Source organism: Pelecanus crispus, chromosome Z, assembly GCF_030463565.1.
Source record: "Pelecanus crispus isolate bPelCri1 chromosome Z, bPelCri1.pri, whole genome shotgun sequence".
Lineage (NCBI taxonomy): Eukaryota > Metazoa > Chordata > Aves > Pelecaniformes > Pelecanidae > Pelecanus > Pelecanus crispus.
Window position 1 is genome coordinate 40,054,186 of NC_134676.1, and position 16,420 is coordinate 40,070,605.

Below are 16,420 nucleotides of genomic sequence, written 5' to 3' on the forward strand. Positions count from 1 at the left end.
CTCCTAATCCACCCACCTCTTTGCACATGTTGGGTATGAGCAGCCTGACCTGACCTGCTCAACAGCTTACCAGATTCTGAAATAGTCAGCATGTCTATCAGGTTTGCTCCGTCATGTGTGTCCCACACATGTTCCTGATGTCTTCCAGTTGAGCTTGCAGATTTCCTATCTCTTTAGGCCACTACATTGATTTAGAGAACATCACTGGAATACGTTAGGATCCAGCCTCTAGGAGAGCGTGGCAATCTGCTAGTTTAGATTCTCTTGTTGGTCATGCACAAGATATTTCAAGTAAAGCATGCAGAGTCAAGATATGCTAAAGAACTAGAAACACTAGATGTGGCCTCTTCTAAATAAAATTCCATCCTGGAAGTATAAGCATTTAGTACAAACACTGTCTTCTCTTATAAAATGTTGAAGGACTTCTGAGTATATCTTCATTTTCTCTCCATTGAAATGTGAACCCAACAAGTTGGAGATTTTTATGTAAAAAAAACTTTGAGGACTATGTGAACACTGAAAAACACTTTTGATAGCTCATAATTTCCATTTCCATTCCACTAACACAGTTCCAGTTTAATGATGAAGATCCAGAAAACCTTGTAATCCCTTACTTTGTGTTATTTGTGCTTCTGTTATTTTTGGGGGTGGGGTAAGACTGCAATGAGATAAGGAGACAGATAAAAAACAGTTGCGTGTATACTCCTCCAAGCCTTTCTGACATAGTAGGTAACTATTAACTGCCTTTTTCCCCACTTTCATAAAGGTAATGCACATTGCATATTTTGTGCTGAGGCTCACGAACTCAATGCTTCCAAAACTATTAGAAATATTCTTAAAGGGGCAACCCATTTTTCCCCCAGCCATATGTCCTTCATACTGCTGAATATGGGGTCCAAAGGAGTCAACTGCTCCGCAGCCTGTCTGGACTGACCACAGTAGAGAGCTGCCGGTGAAACCTCCAGGGAAGAGGGCAAGAGCATCGTTACATGTTATTGCCTTGTCTCTCTTAGAAAATTGATGATGGATGTGATCATTTAACATAGCAAAACTCCCAATTTCACCACTAATCCAGCAACTCTCTGTAAGGCTTTTTTTAGAGGAACATCCTTATTGTCTCCTGAGCTTTTAAGTAAAACCTTGGATCCCCTGGACTCACATATACCAAAATCACTGGTCTTTGTATGACATGGCTTGCCAGTTGCTTTTTCAAAATGCCTTCATTCTAAAGAGAGTTCAACAGAGAGTTCAACCACCCAGGTGACAATTTGTGCTATTATCATAGAAAGAGCAAAGGCATTTTGGTGATGTATTAGAAATAGGATACACCTTCTCATCTGTCTTTCAGTGGAACTTCCCATTGGTTATGTTCATCTGGAAGATCGCCCCTGCCCTTTGTTGTGGAAACACAGTGGTTGTCAAACCAGCAGAACAAACTCCACTGACTGCCCTTTACATGGGATCCTTAATTAAAGAGGTAAGTCGTCAACAACAGAGTTTTTCGCCCTTCTCAGAAATGTAAGAGTATACTATAGCTGAAACACCACACAGGTGGTATAAGTCAGGCTGTCCTCTGCAAGTACTTCTCATTGCATGTCTAGCCTTGTACTATGGAACTTACCTTACTGCAAACCAGTGAAGCAAATCCAGGACAAAAGCATGCATATCTTTCAGCCTGGTCCACACACACACACACAAAAAAAACCCACAATAGCAATTTAGTAAACTCCATTCCTTGGCAAATATATTTGTATTACAAAAGCACAGTACCTTTCAAAGTCAAAAGCAAACAAGGAGTCAAGAGCAGAGTACTTAGAGGTGGGTGGCAATGACTTTATTAGCAGAGTTATCACAGAAAATGACCTGTTTATACAGCTAATTATTATTATTTTTTAATTGAACAAACTTTTCATCCAGCTGGGTTTATTATTAATAGGGAGCTATAAAATTGAACTGGTGACTGCTGCCAAACTTGTGAACTCTCTTCACACAGAAACTGGGAGAATACACTTTGTGCTTTTGAACACAAAGAGTGTGGTAGTTTCTCCAGTGTCTCCAAAGTTACATTGACTATTGTGCCCAGCCCAGCAAACACCGAAAGAACAGTTAAATAGTTTAGCTATCTTGCTTCCCAATAAAGTCAACAAATGTAATCTAACATGTTTGAAGAGTTGGCACAGATGTCAATAATCACCAGTGCAGTAACCTTGCAGAGTGTTAATGGAAATGACTTGGCACATTTTATTATTCTGCTTCAAAACAATGATTCAGCAGAGTATGCTGACTGGTTATGTGTTAATATTTCACAGAAACTGAATTACTATCAGGAAGGAGCCAAGTTCTGCTGTTATTCCATCACATAGTAAATGCTATTAGATAATACTGGGGAGGAGGAATTGCTTTAAAAAAAAAAAATCAGATACCTTCTCTATTCATTTTTAACACGTATCAGAAAGTGTATTTCTCTGAAAAAGCAACTTTACAGGGAAAGTAACTCAGTTCTGCTCTGAGTCTAAGGAAATACCTATTCTGATATTCTGATTTCCTGAAAGGAGAGCTTGTAAGTGGGAAAGTGATCAGTGGTCCATTTTGTATGCACACTTACAATGGTTACAGAGTGGCAATGATTAGTATAATACTAGCTCATTTTTGGTAAAAAAGCAAGATGATTCTAATTTTACCCATTCATTCAGTGTTCAACTGGATGAGAAGCTTAAGTAAATAATTGTTAAATGTCTCTGGTGTATTATCTGGTAGATATTGTGGAGCTTTAAAAAAAGGCAAATATTTATCTTATCAAGTCCTTCAAGATTTATTCACCCAAAACTAGCTGAGTTTTAATTTACACCCAGATTACCCAAATAAAGTTGGAGCCCAAATCCCTGATAGTGATCAAACCTCAGTGATCACTTCAGTAGCTGCTTTAGACTTGTTGTGAAACTATCTGAAGGTCTAATTTAACTTTCTACTTCTGAAGTGTCTACATTAAAAAAAAAAAGTCACTTTTGGTAATCCTCACTATCCTTCTTAATAGTCCTCACAAGGCTCCTTTGCTAATGCATAGAGAATAGCTTCTAATGTAGACATGGATATTAAATGCCCAAAGTGAGACAGTGTGTATTAGACACATAAAAAATATTCTTACTTTTCTCTACAAATTAAGTATGAAACACAATGCTAAGAAAATGGAAGGAACCTCATCATCTCATCAGTTCCAGGTTAAATATTAATCTGGAATATTAAGTGAACATAAAAAGCTTTGATAGAATCTATCTGAGCATGAACCTGTAAGGAACCGAAGCTGCTCAAACAGAAGTAATTGTCTGGTGTTCATAATGCAGGACACAAGGTTTAGGAGCTGTAACTCAGCAGCAGAAATCCACTATTTTCCAAATGAAAATGAAACCTTTGCATGTAATTCCAAAGCCCTATTTAATAGTAAAAAGAGGCTCATTTAAGTGACAATACAGGAGATGCATCTTTTGGTCTTTTAATTCTATGCTTGCTGTGCGAGTGCCACTGAGATCCCATAGCTGCTTCTTAAGCTGACAGAAAATTCAGCAGCACTTCACACATCCACAGGAGTTTGCCTGACAACCTGTTGGAAGAAAATAACTTTTTTTGCCTGTGGAACATACCTAATACAGAATTGGTGGGAAACAATAGGTTTGATTTGGCCCACAGGAAAAGCCTCTTTAAACAGAAAATTTGCAAGATACTGGAACTGTGCATATCTCAGGTGGACAGCTTTTTCATGCTTGGTAGCTGATCTGCCTCTTCTGTGCTGTAAACTCCTGTGCTGTAAACTCTCATGTTGCCACTCTCTACTTTTAACCTACATCCAGACGAAGCAGCAAAGACATTGAGTTTGAAGTACTATTTCAATCATTTGCCTTAATAGAATTTCAGTGTGAGTCAGCACAACATTAATTAAATTCCATCTAGCATGAGGAATAATGAGCAGAAGTCAGCAAGCACATAGGATAATTCAAATAGCTTTAATGAAGCAGACATGAAATTAAGTACCCTTTTTCTTTACACATCTGACTGCAGGAGAAAAGAAAAAATAAATTTATTTCTTGGCTCTGGCACTGAAAAAGAACTAAAATAAAATCTTTTTTTTTTTTTTTTAAAAAGCCAGTTCAAAAGCCTAAAATACAGGTGGTGGAAAGAGGGCGTAAATCATGTGAGAATGAACATATTTAGGGCTCTAGGGCTGAGAATAACTGTATGACTGAGAAAAGGTGGCTGGAGAACTGAAAAGGGAAATAAGACTGTATGAGATATGTGGACCAGAGGGTGTATTCATAGACTTTGGTGATAGTCCTCTTCTTCTGACAGTGTAATCTGGCAGCAAGAAATGAAGGCAGGAAGGCTGGAAGGGGGAGGAAGCTATCTGATGGTTGCTACACACAAGCAGTTACAGTTACAGTTACATCCTTCCCTAAATTTACAGGGTTCTCTCTTCCAATTCAGGCAGGATTTCCACCTGGAGTTGTGAACATTGTGCCAGGCTTTGGACCCACTGCTGGAGCAGCAATTTCTCACCACATGGATGTAGATAAAGTAGCTTTCACAGGTTCTACAGAGGTACTGTAATGAATGCAAGAAAATATAAGCAGGAAATGTGCCCCTCTGATTCCCAGTAATGATTTATTGTCTAACTTGTTCTATGTAACTATTTTAACTTTTTTCCTTCTTTTGGCTGCTGGTTTGTTAAACAAAGTCTGTTAATGATTTGTTGGTTATTATTAACTTTAAACATATTTAAACAATGTTTGTATTGCAGGAGAGCCCTTCAAACAAAGGCACTCCATGAGCTACAATAGGTTCTAGTATACCAAGGCTGTTTTAAGTCTTGTCCTTTAAAAATAAAACGTTTTCATAACTTTTTATTTGCTTCTTTTTTAAAAATAATTATTTTTTAAAATGAAAAAAGTGACACAGGCTGTACTCCGTTCTCTTTAATTTTAATAACAAGATGGTAGGAAGACACTTCAGAAATCTCATTCCTGATTCTGCACACACGTAGGTGAGATGATGGCTTTTTGGTATTTGAATGATACTGATGGTCATCTGGGTGGACTTAGAAGTGCATTTGAATATGTATCAGTCAATAATTGAAAGCAAGGTCACTGTTAATTTTCCCTAACCTTCACTCTGAAGAACAGTGAATGATATCAAAGATTTCTCAGTGCAGGTGTTATATAACTATATCCTTAACACAGTGCATTATATTATCTATCTGTATGCATGCTACGTCGAAGAGCTGCCAGCTGGTCTCTTAAGTCCTTGGATATGCACTCCAAAACTAAATATCATTGCCTCATGTCAAGAATCAGTACACACTGAGTGCAAGAGCTATGTTTATTCCTAGAAACTGTTAGCTCTAAAGTAATGAGAAAACAACCCAAAAACCCAACATCTGAGAAATATCCCACAGAAGTTCCCAATGGATAGTAACAACTACAGTTCCCAGTGCCCCATATCCCTCCAAAGGCAGGTGGACCAGAGGGTGTATTCATAGACTTTGGTGACAGTCCTCTTCTTCTGACAGTGTAATCTGGCAGCAAGAAATGAAGGCTGGAAAGGGGAGGAAGCTATCTGACGGTTGCTACACACAAGCAGTTACAGACCAAAGCTGCAAGGACTACAAGCATGCTTTCCCTTCACAGTTTTTCCAGGACAATTCATATTAAGCTGTTCCTTTCATTATGCCATCAATGGAAAGAAGCAGGGTAGGGGTTCTGCCTCACAATGTCCATTTTCTCTTCTTTCTTCTAAGGGAGAAACCAGAATAATGAAGAGTTGGCCATACAGGCGGTGTAGATATCTACTTTTTCCCTCATACACTTTGTGCATTAAAGGGCTTTCCCATGTACAAAACAGAGGAGTTTCAGCCTAATGGAAGTACCTAGTGGAGGAGAAATCAGTGCCTACTTTAAATTACAGATACAAGCAGCTAGAGTGGTGGTAACCAAAAAAGCACCAAACATCTTTGGCAGTTAATATGAGTGTGTCCAGGGGGAAACTCTTGTAGAAAGCATTCCTGGTTCATAGGCTGCATGTCACCTGCAACTTGACTCTTCAAATTTTTTTTTTAATTTATTTTTCATTTCTGCGATTACTGGGATAGCAGACAACTGTGAGCTGATTCTCACTTTTGAGGAACTCAGAGAAGTGTTATTGAGGTCATAATAAAACTTTTAAGATGAAGCTGTCCTCTCCCTACCTTTTAGGTTGGCAAACTGATTAAAGAAGCAGCAGGGAAGAGCAATCTGAAGAGAGTTACATTGGAACTTGGAGGAAAAAGTCCTAACATTATATTTGCGGATGCAGACTGTTAGTAGCATTTTTATTATATAAACTTACTACTTTTGCAACTCCCATTTTTTTATTTTTCTTTGTTAGTAAATTATTTGTACCTGTTTAATGAAGGTGTAATTTTCAATGTTTTCTGGTCACTTCATAGTTTTAAGTTAGATTGCCACCAAAATTGGTGGCTCCTGAATGGATATGAACCTCTGACAACCTGCTCACCCTTACTGTAATTAAAGATCTTCCTAATGCAGCATGAATGCAGAACCAAAAGCAGCTAGGTGGATCTTACACAGGTTTATTAACTTTCTAGCTGAATACTCCTCTTGGTACTGCTGATAGGGCAAATAATGTTGAATCTACATTTTACATAGAACAACTGAATGTGTGTTTGTCTAAGTATACCATAATACTCTTGGTAAGACTAGTTTTGGACAGAAGCAAATGGATGAATATCTGTGTTTTAAAGGGCCACAAAACCAAAAAGTGCTAGAAAGGGAAATGAGATGCAGTAACAAAGGTTTGTAAAGAATTTATGACATTCAAGTTTATGATCTTACAAACTCTACATTTCTCTGCAGTGGACACCGCTGTGGAATTTGCGCATATTGGTCTGTTCTACCACCAGGGACAGTGTTGTATAGCAGGATCTAGGATTTTTGTGGAAGAGCCTATTTATGATGAGTTTGTTGACCGGAGCATTGAACGAGCAAAGAAGTATACCCTTGGGAATCCTCTGTTGCCTGGTGTACAGCAAGGCCCTCAAGTAAGTAATGTTATATGTTTCCAATATAACTGTGACACACCACCACAGTTTAATATACTTCTAAACCTATTGTTGTATTAGTTTCAAGGCTAAGTACAGTTGTCTAGTGGTTAGTCTGAAGGACTAGGAGGAAGAAACTAGAGTGATGGTTGTTTGTGCCACTATCATAGGCCTAAGTGTGAGGTTTTCTTCTTTTTTTCTAGTTCCTTTTGTTGTGGAATGGCAACAATTATATAGAATAGAAATGCTTTGAGAAAGCTCTAATGCAACAGCTGTAAAAGCACAAGTACGATCACCTATGTCAGAGATTGTTATTATTATATTCAAGCAGTGCTACTGTAAGTAAGTAGCTTGAGGAAACAAAATTTAATAGTCGCTTTTCCCCTTTTTCAAGGTGTTAGTGTTTCACTATGCTCAGTTTTAGAATATTACATAATTAAAATGCATTGTTTTGTACTTTTTCCTGCTTATGTTAAAACGTTATGCCAACAGCTTCCCCATTAAATGAATGCTATAATACATGAAAAAGCATAGCTATGACAATGCTGTGGATTCAGTGGATCACATCCGAGCATTGTTAAATTAGTTTTCATCTAGAGTCTTATTCCCATATCAGTTTGTACTACAGGATATATGCGTTTTTGGTGGAGCTCTTATGCACATGTTTGATCGTCACAGAATAAAGGAACTGTATTTAAGACAAAGCAAAAGCTAGAGACAAAGCAACTCCCACACTTCACTAATGTAACATGTTTTTCATTGGTGGTCACAGTCATTTTATGTAATCAAAGAGTAAATTGGAAAACTGTATTCCAAGCCACACAAGGTTTGGAGAATTTAAAAATAGTAAGGATACTATTTTGATATCCTGCAATGTGTCTTGCTAACAAGCTAATTTGTTCAGCTGAATAAATTTAAATGCCAGAGGATGGGAAGTTTGAAATAAGTAAACTCCAGGTGTCTGGTGTGCTGCTAATACAAAACTCCACTTTCATGTTTTTGTGGCTTTACTGAGTTTGAAATTCATGCCAACAATTTAAATGAGAGATGAAAATAAACTTTTACTAAAAAAAGGAAGGTTAGACTTCTGAAAAAAAGCATTAGTGAAAACATGTGAAAGAGCATGAAGGCTCTTTTCTCCTCCAGTCTCATGATTTGCCTTTATTGACTTCTTTTTCTTCTTAGCAAGCCTTAGCAGAAATCTTAATTTTCTCACAGGTTAGTGAAGATTCTCCTTTTAGAAACAGTATGATCCCATTTAATGGAAAATTATATCCATGTGGTTTAGGTGTATTTCTTTTGTAATTATGTTAAATATCTCTCCTTATCTTCAAATTCCTTGTTGTGCTTTGACTAATTCTTTCTAGAAAAAAAAAAACTGATAGACTCTATCAGGCATATTCACTGTGCTCTCTTGTCATAGAGCCTCCTTGAAAGCCATATTTGTCCTCCAGTTTACAGGTCCTCTGGGGCAGCACCTGCCTCATGCAGCAAGTTTGGGTAATGCTTTGCACACTGGGCACCAAAGAAGAGCCAAAGGCCCTACTGGAATTCAAAAGAACATACATATGCTAATTCACACATTATTAAGAAAAATAATGATGATAATAATAACAAAGGAATGACTGACAGCAACATGAGCTGTATCATCTAAATGTTGTCTTCTCTTCAAGGTGTTTATACACAAGAGAGATTTGGCCACGAGGGTAGCAGAAATTTTATGTCTTCAGCATGCAGTAAGGCAATTGGTTGAAAGCAAAATTACAAAGGCAGGTAGCAAACTAAAAATCACCTCCTTATAAATATCCTTATAAATTCATATCCTCATAAATATAAGCTTTTGTCTCAGCTTTAGCCGAATAGCTGTTTAGTCTAATACGCATCCAGGATTCCCCAGAACCTTTGAAAATATTTTTGTGTTCTATGACCATGGTAGAACCTGTTGGGTAAACTGAAATGTGACCTTTTTGTTGCACGAATAAGAGACCCAGATACGCACCTACTCTGCTGACTGATAAGTATCATGACAGAGAAGAAGCTTCTGTGCAAGCGTCCCCCTAATCTCAGTATCTTCATGAGCCAGTGTGTGAAAGGGCTGAATTCTGAAAGAGTGAAGGAAACAATCATGAAAATGGAACTAATAAAAAAAAAAAGGGTGTTAGAGGCCTCTACCAAACAAGCTTTACTATTGATATTTTCTTGATATTATCTTGTGCACAATTTCCTTTCAGGCCTGAAGTGGTGATTGATTGATTTGGAGAGGGGAGGAGAGGAAGCATTGCATGATCTGTTTCTAGTCCCCATTTACACTTTTTCCTTTTATCCACTTTAGCACTGAAAACTGGAAGGGGTAAGAGAAATGTAAGCCCCTACTGTACTGCCACCATAAACTACTTTTCCAGCCAAAGACCATGTATTTTGCTCTACTATAGAGCCAAACTGCAATATGCTTGGCATATGTTGAATTTGTTGGTAGGCTTGGGCAAGTAGAGGGGCAGACATTGGCTCCATACCATAAACAATCTGCCATCTACATTTCTCAAATCACAAATGTGCCTGTATTTCACTAATAAATCAGAATGAACTGAAAACAGCATTGAATTTCAGTTATATTTTATTGTTGCTCTTTAACTTCCTCTAATAGTTCAGTAAAACAGTATAGCAAATCTACCAGACCTAGTGAAGTACAGAAGAGACTTGCTGGCTAAATCAAGCCCTCTGTTATTTTTGCAGAATCAAGCTCAGCAATTTTTATTTTAATGAACTATTTACAGTTCACAAGAGTACTGGGAGAAGCATAAAACACTTTCATTTTATAGATTTTTTTTCTTTTTTTACTGAAGAAAACCAGGATATCTGTCCCTCTACAGCTGACTCTCCTATGTCAAAATTTCTGATTACTGATCTATTTGAGAAACACCTGCAAAGTTTTGAAAAGTTAGTGACAAGAATATTTGCAGGGCTCTCCAGCTCTTCCACTTCAACACATGCAGCTGAATAAAGCTGGAACATTGTTAGGTTTTGGTTAATGAGTTAGAACAATCCTTAACAGTGTGTGCTGTTTTCATCCCTGTAATATCTTTTCATTTAGATTGATAAGGAGCAGTTTCAAAAAATCCTGGAGCTAATTGAGAGTGGGAAAAAAGAAGGAGCCAAACTGGAATGTGGAGGAGGTCCATGGGGAGACAAAGGTTACTTCATCCAGCCCACAGTTTTTTCTAATGTTACAGATGATATGCGCATTGCCAAAGAAGAGGTAAATAAGGTCTTGGCAGTCTGTACTCTCACTGAGATTGTCTGTTTAAATGTCTGTACAAAATATCCATTTAGAAGGTCAAGTGGCTACATAAAAATCCTCTCAGTAAATCTGTTGTTCCATCCTGGTGGCGTTTAAAATGCTTTTCTTGGTTTCTGATGCCTGTTTCACCAACTCAGTGAAGGTGAGAGAGAAGCGTATAAGGCTGGCCTGCCAACAAAGGCTCCGGCTTAAGCTGGCAGCAGATAACAAATGCTGAAGTTCGGATTGTTTACATCATCCAGTACTGCCCATGTCCCACATATCAGTCACAGTAACCTGTAGCAGAGAAGAATACCTTGAAGGCACAGCTTGTGAACTCCTTGCACTGTCTAAGGAGCCACTTAAGTTGGGGTTTGGACACAATAAGCACCAAGCAGCTCTTTTGCAATAAGAGAAAATAGATCATGCTTCCGCAGGCATTTTGTTGGTGGCAATTGCAACAAAGCAGTGTTTTGCCTCTTCAGGGTTATTTAACCTAGATCAGTTTGCAGATGTGTCTACACAGCGTTGAAGGAGCTTTTACTGGCCCAAGGTAGCAGTGCCAGGGCAGCAGTGAACATCTGCAAGGAATGGGAGAAAGTTAGGAGTACAGAGCTGCTATGCCATTGAGAAAAACAGTTCTGTAAACACAGCCTCAAAGTCCAGTCATGATCTCTTCTCTGCATTTTTTTACATTCATCTTGATTAATAACTGCTGCAGTTGTGCTTCAGTTGGTGTCCACTGTACTTCTTCATATTAGAAAGCTCCTTCAAAATGGTTACAAATCTAGGTGTTGCTTTATATAGCCAGCGATACTGCCGATGCAGTCTGCTGCACATACCCAGTGCATTCAGCAAGAGTCAACAGGCTGAGTCAAAATGAACACCAGAGCATCTAGAGTTAATTGTGACAGGGAGAGAGCTGTAAAACAGGAGAGAGCTTTATAAGAAGTAATGTGGATTGTTTCTGCTGGTCTGGGAGGCAGGTAGGAAAAGCACAGAGTTATGTTTCTTCACAGATCTGTTAGTTTCCTTTGGGTCAGCAGTACAAGAACTGCTTCTATCACACTATTTTGAGTGTATTGAATAATGAAACCCCAGAGAGCCAAGGCAATTTAAAGAATATCCAGGTTCTGAAACTCACAGCTTGAACAGTGGGGGAACATTCAGTGGTTTTCTGATATATGTAAATCAATCCCTGCAACTCTAGTTAGAAACTAGCACTAAACACTCTTCAGGAAAATCAAATGGAAAACTCATGATCTATGGGAACAGAAGTAGTTAGCTGTGGTAATGCCCCCCTGCCCTGCACAGCCTTGGCACTGTGTGGTAGGCGTGGGCACCTCTGGCTGAGAACACACAGAGGCAGCAGTGGGAAAGCTGAGCCTGAGGGACTATTATCTTGCCTAACACCCAGATGGAAAGCAGAATTAGTTGTTTCAGTTGTGCAGCTACCTGCAGAGATAAAAGTCTAATAGAAAGTTTAGGGAAAGGAAAATTTGAATGTCTTTCTCAACTCTAAAACTGCAGCTTACCAAGGAAATACCAGGCCATTGGTAACGAGTATAGGTATATAACACACTGTGACTCCATGTTATCTACCTTTATGGTGGGTGTCTCTTCATCTTTATTTATTTGTTTTCATCATTTATTGTTTTATTAATCTGTTTAAAATAGGCTATCTTGATTTCCTCCATACTGTAAAAATCTTATCTTTATATGAATTCATAATCCTTTGTAGAACTCTGTTCTGAGATGTACACTCTTGACTGAATGAATTCAGGAATAAGGCCATCTGACAGAAATAAATTTTAAAAATATAAACTATTTACAATAGTAAGCTATACTAGTCCATTTCATATGTTTACATGTGTCTGAAACAGATATTTGGACCTGTTCAACAAATCATGAAATTTAAAACTATGGATGAAGTTATCAAGAGGGCAAATAATACTACCTATGGCTTAGCAGCAGCAGTTTTTACCAAAGACATTGATAAAGCCCTGACTTTTGCAGCTGCTCTTCAGGCTGGAACAGTATGGTAAGTAATGGCTTTTTTCATTCTTCCTTAAGAACTGCAGGTGCCAATGGCAGTAATTGTAGGACATTTTAACACTTAATTGGGTGGTATCCTTTTATTTAAATTCCTTGTCATCTTTAGAGAGACAGATTAATGCCATCCTCCTGTGTCTGTCTTCCCCTCACCTTTCCATACTTAGTGTGTTATTAAAGACATACTTCTTGTAAGTCTTCACACCATTGTCCTGCAGATAGTCTGAAAAAGGAAACCGACTTGCTAAAAAGGAAAGGAGGCAAAAGGAAATACAGTGAGAGTGCCACTTTCCATTCAGGATCTGGGGATAGCCCAATACAAACTTAATTTGTGGGGATCATTTTTCTGTACTGTGTAGAGAAATTAATTCTCTGAAGCACTGTGGCCATTAACCTGGGCAGAACATCTATCTATGATGGAAAAGATTGATAAAATGTGGTTGAGAAAAGGAAGAAAACACAAGTGGTGGACAACAGCTACAAATACAAGGACAACTATTTCCAACAGTGTAAAAGAAAGAGGCAACTTACATGAAACTGCAAAGGCAAAGGCTGAGAGACGCAAGAGTGAAAGCTTGGAGGAATAGCAGACTAAGTCTAATGACTATCACTGACAGAGACCTGCATTTCCCTAAAATTATCTCAATGCATCAGAAAGAGAACAATCAATTTTATTTGAATGCAAAACCTGTGTTCAATTTACATTTTATCTGAACAAACTTGCAACCACCACAAATTCCTGCCCAGGTCCTAAAAACATACATTTTCTAAAAATAAGTTGACAGTTTTGACTTAGGAGTTGGTATCCTTTAAATGGGCAAAAGTTTAAAATAAAAGTGGAATCTTTGGGGTTTACACTTACATGATTGCTGGTCTGCCTAGGAATCCTTAACTGTGATCAGAACCTCTTTTGTTGAAACCAGTAGACTGGCAGCAAGAGAAATTGTAAGATACGAAAACAGACAATATTTGATTTGACAATGTTGCAAGAAAAAAAGAGCTTCTCAGCTAGGTAGCAGGATGCACACTCTGCCAAAACTCTTCATAGTACAAATTCCACTGTGAAATTCCTTTCTGACTCATTACTGTATTTTTGTTCTCAACCACAATACAGAGCATGGTTTAACATTGAGTAGAACTGATCAAAACTTCCTAAATATATACTAACATGATCCTGAATTTATCTCTTCGAAGTGTACCTCCAGAAAACTTAAGTGTGGCTAGTCTTTGGTTTGAGAGCTTATGGACTAGTTAGGAAGGAATTTTATCATAACTATCAGAGCAAGATATGACTGTCACTCTGCTTGAAGACCCTTGATGAGTGTTAGAACCTTGATTATAAGTGTAGTTTCTGGTAATGCTTTGTTCCTCTGAACCTTGAATTACACATATTTTTGCAAATATATTACTCAGATATAGATTGTGAATATCACCATAGGTTTTTTAGAGTTGATAGAAAAACAGAAGTGAAAAAATTTGTTTCATACTGTCAAAACTATTTTTTCTGTTCTTCCAGGGTTAATTGTTATAGTGCAATGTCTGCTCAGTGTCCTTTTGGAGGATTTAAGATGTCAGGAAATGGACGAGAAATGTAAGTAAATACTTTTAAAAATGTAGATTCACAGGAACTGCAAAATGAAATTCCAAAACCCAACTTTAAGCATTTAAACTAGGGTGCACAGTTCAAGATTTTGTCATATGAGTCTGTATAATGTTTAGAGGCTTCATGTTGCCAGAGACAATGTGAAGCAAAAAATTCATCTATAAAACAAATAAGAAAACTACTTAGATACACACTTTTTCAAAATGACCATTTTTATTAGCTTGCAGTCTACTGATATACAAAACTGATCATTGTGCTTATGGTTTACAGTTTTTGCATATATATAGAAAGTGTCATTTGCAGGAAGATATATGTGTGTGTAGTTTGTGGAATCCCCTTTAAATGCTAGGTTTTTGAAAACAAGACATTTCAAAATCCTTGATTTAAACAAGAGTTTTCAGTTTAAAAGTCTTGTGACAACAATGTTTTTACACTACGTTCCAGCTTGGTCAAAAGTTATGACAAAAATAGTCCTCTGTAGTCTTCAGACCTTGGGTCTTTTCACAAACTAGAAGAGGAGGAGTATACAGAAATGATAATTGAATCAAATTCTTTCAAAGTTCTAAGGTTTAGTCCAGTTTCAATTTGAATCATGTCCTGTCTTACCTGTATTCATCCTGAAGTACGTATTAGCAAAAGACTCATGTAATGTGTTATATCATGAAACATTTGATATGTTCATTAAATTATGTAGAATTACGTCTCCTGGGTTTTTTTGGAACTTAAATCATAAGCAGTCCTTTGCTAAAAATTCCATCTATTTGGGAACAACAAATTATTTTTAAAGCAATGAATAAAAATCAAAACATGTAAGTTTTCCCTTTTATTAATCCAAATGCATAGTACTTTTAATGAATAATGGAAACAATTAAAAAATATATGTGCAGGTGAAGTGCTTCAGAGCTGCTTTTTCTCTCTCCTTTTTTTTGTTTTTTTTTGTGGTTTTTTTTTTTTTTTTTGTTAAGAGATAAAGACTAGATTTTCATGCTTACTCATCACTGGACTCAATCTGCTCCTGATGGCAAAGCTCCCACTGTCTTCAAAGGAAATAGAGTTATGCCAAAGCTGAGAGCTTTAGAAAATGTCAAAATGAAGAAAATGCAATAATTTAGGCCAATACTATCAAGGACTGTTTGCATTTGCTGGGTGCCAAAAATTGGGAGATCATCAATCCTGAATTACAGCATTTTGCAGAAATATTTTGGGGATTTATTTGGTGGAAATAACAGGAAAACCATAATAGGCCATCATAAAAATTAGTATTTTCTATAACATGCATTTTGAAGGAGTTAAGTTTTTGTGCAAATTAATTTTTTTCTAATGTTTGGTTCAAAATCACAATTAGTGGACCGATAAAAATAGTCCTGCTAAAGGGCAAGGAAGGAATTAGCACCAGATAGATGTCTGCCATGGAAAAAAGTTTTATAAACATGTGGCAATAATGTTTAGGAGGGTCAGAAATATGTGTGAAACAACTGCACTGAAATAATCAGGAAGTCAGCGTGTGAAGCCATTGACTTCCTTGAATCCCAGAATAAAATTCCCTGTATAATTCTCGGAACGATAATACCATTATGAATTAAACTACTGAATGTCACATACTAACAGAGTGCCTCTTCAAAAATTAAGAGAATCAGTAAACATTTTCCCACAGCATGAGAATCCCAAGCACAGATTTCTGGATTGCATACATGTGTATCTAGTGAGATGGCAGTGAGAACTGGATAACATTATACTGTAGCAAACCCTTGTTCTATAAAGCAACCAATTATGACTAAATACTTTGACTGCGTCAGATGTCAAACATCTAGGCACACAAGCAATCTTCATGTCACCATGTAAAATATGAAGGTGGCATCATGCTAATAACATTTCAGTAAGATTTAAGTGTTTTTCACTGTCTGGGAGATTTCATAGTGGATTAATTATGTTCCCCATTTACTTGAGATGAAGCATCTATTCTTTGACTCTGGAGAAAACTCCTGACATCAGATGAAGGCTTTTGCAAGTAACTCATTGAGCATGCTCGTGAAGACCTAACACGTGCCTGATTTGCTGCACAGAACCAGTTTAGAAATGCACTAAAATGATTAAACACTGTTCTTTTGCACAAAAATGAAATTGGTCTCTCTCACAGTTTTCTCAGGAGACAGTTGCTGTAGCTTTTCAAAAGGCTTCCAGCAGCAGTCTAGCTGCACAGATGTCTTCTGAATATGTCCAGTATACTTATACATCTGGCCAATTGCACAGCACCACTGAAAATCCCATCCAGGACATAACTCATATAAAAAGCATTAGCCTAAATATTGCTCTTGGTTCTCTTTTATCTAGGGGAGAATATGGCCTTCATGAATACACAGAAGTTAAGACTGTCACAATCAAAATCCCACAGAAAAACTCATAA

At 37.4% G+C, this 16,420-nt stretch overlaps 1 protein-coding gene across 1 annotated transcript in view; it reads left to right on the forward strand.

Moving 5' to 3' along the window:
* Nucleotides 1-16,420, forward strand: part of ALDH1A1 (aldehyde dehydrogenase 1 family member A1) — a 54,578-nt gene extending 38,158 nt beyond the window's left edge. Inside the window, exons 9-16 of the mRNA XM_075726099.1 lie at nt 1,349-1,477; nt 4,477-4,590; nt 6,240-6,342; nt 6,900-7,084; nt 10,176-10,340; nt 12,245-12,402; nt 13,930-14,004; nt 16,348-16,420. Of these exons, the coding sequence (XP_075582214.1) occupies nt 1,349-1,477; nt 4,477-4,590; nt 6,240-6,342; nt 6,900-7,084; nt 10,176-10,340; nt 12,245-12,402; nt 13,930-14,004; nt 16,348-16,420 (1,002 nt within the window). The remainder of the gene's footprint in view (nt 1-1,348; nt 1,478-4,476; nt 4,591-6,239; nt 6,343-6,899; nt 7,085-10,175; nt 10,341-12,244; nt 12,403-13,929; nt 14,005-16,347) is intronic.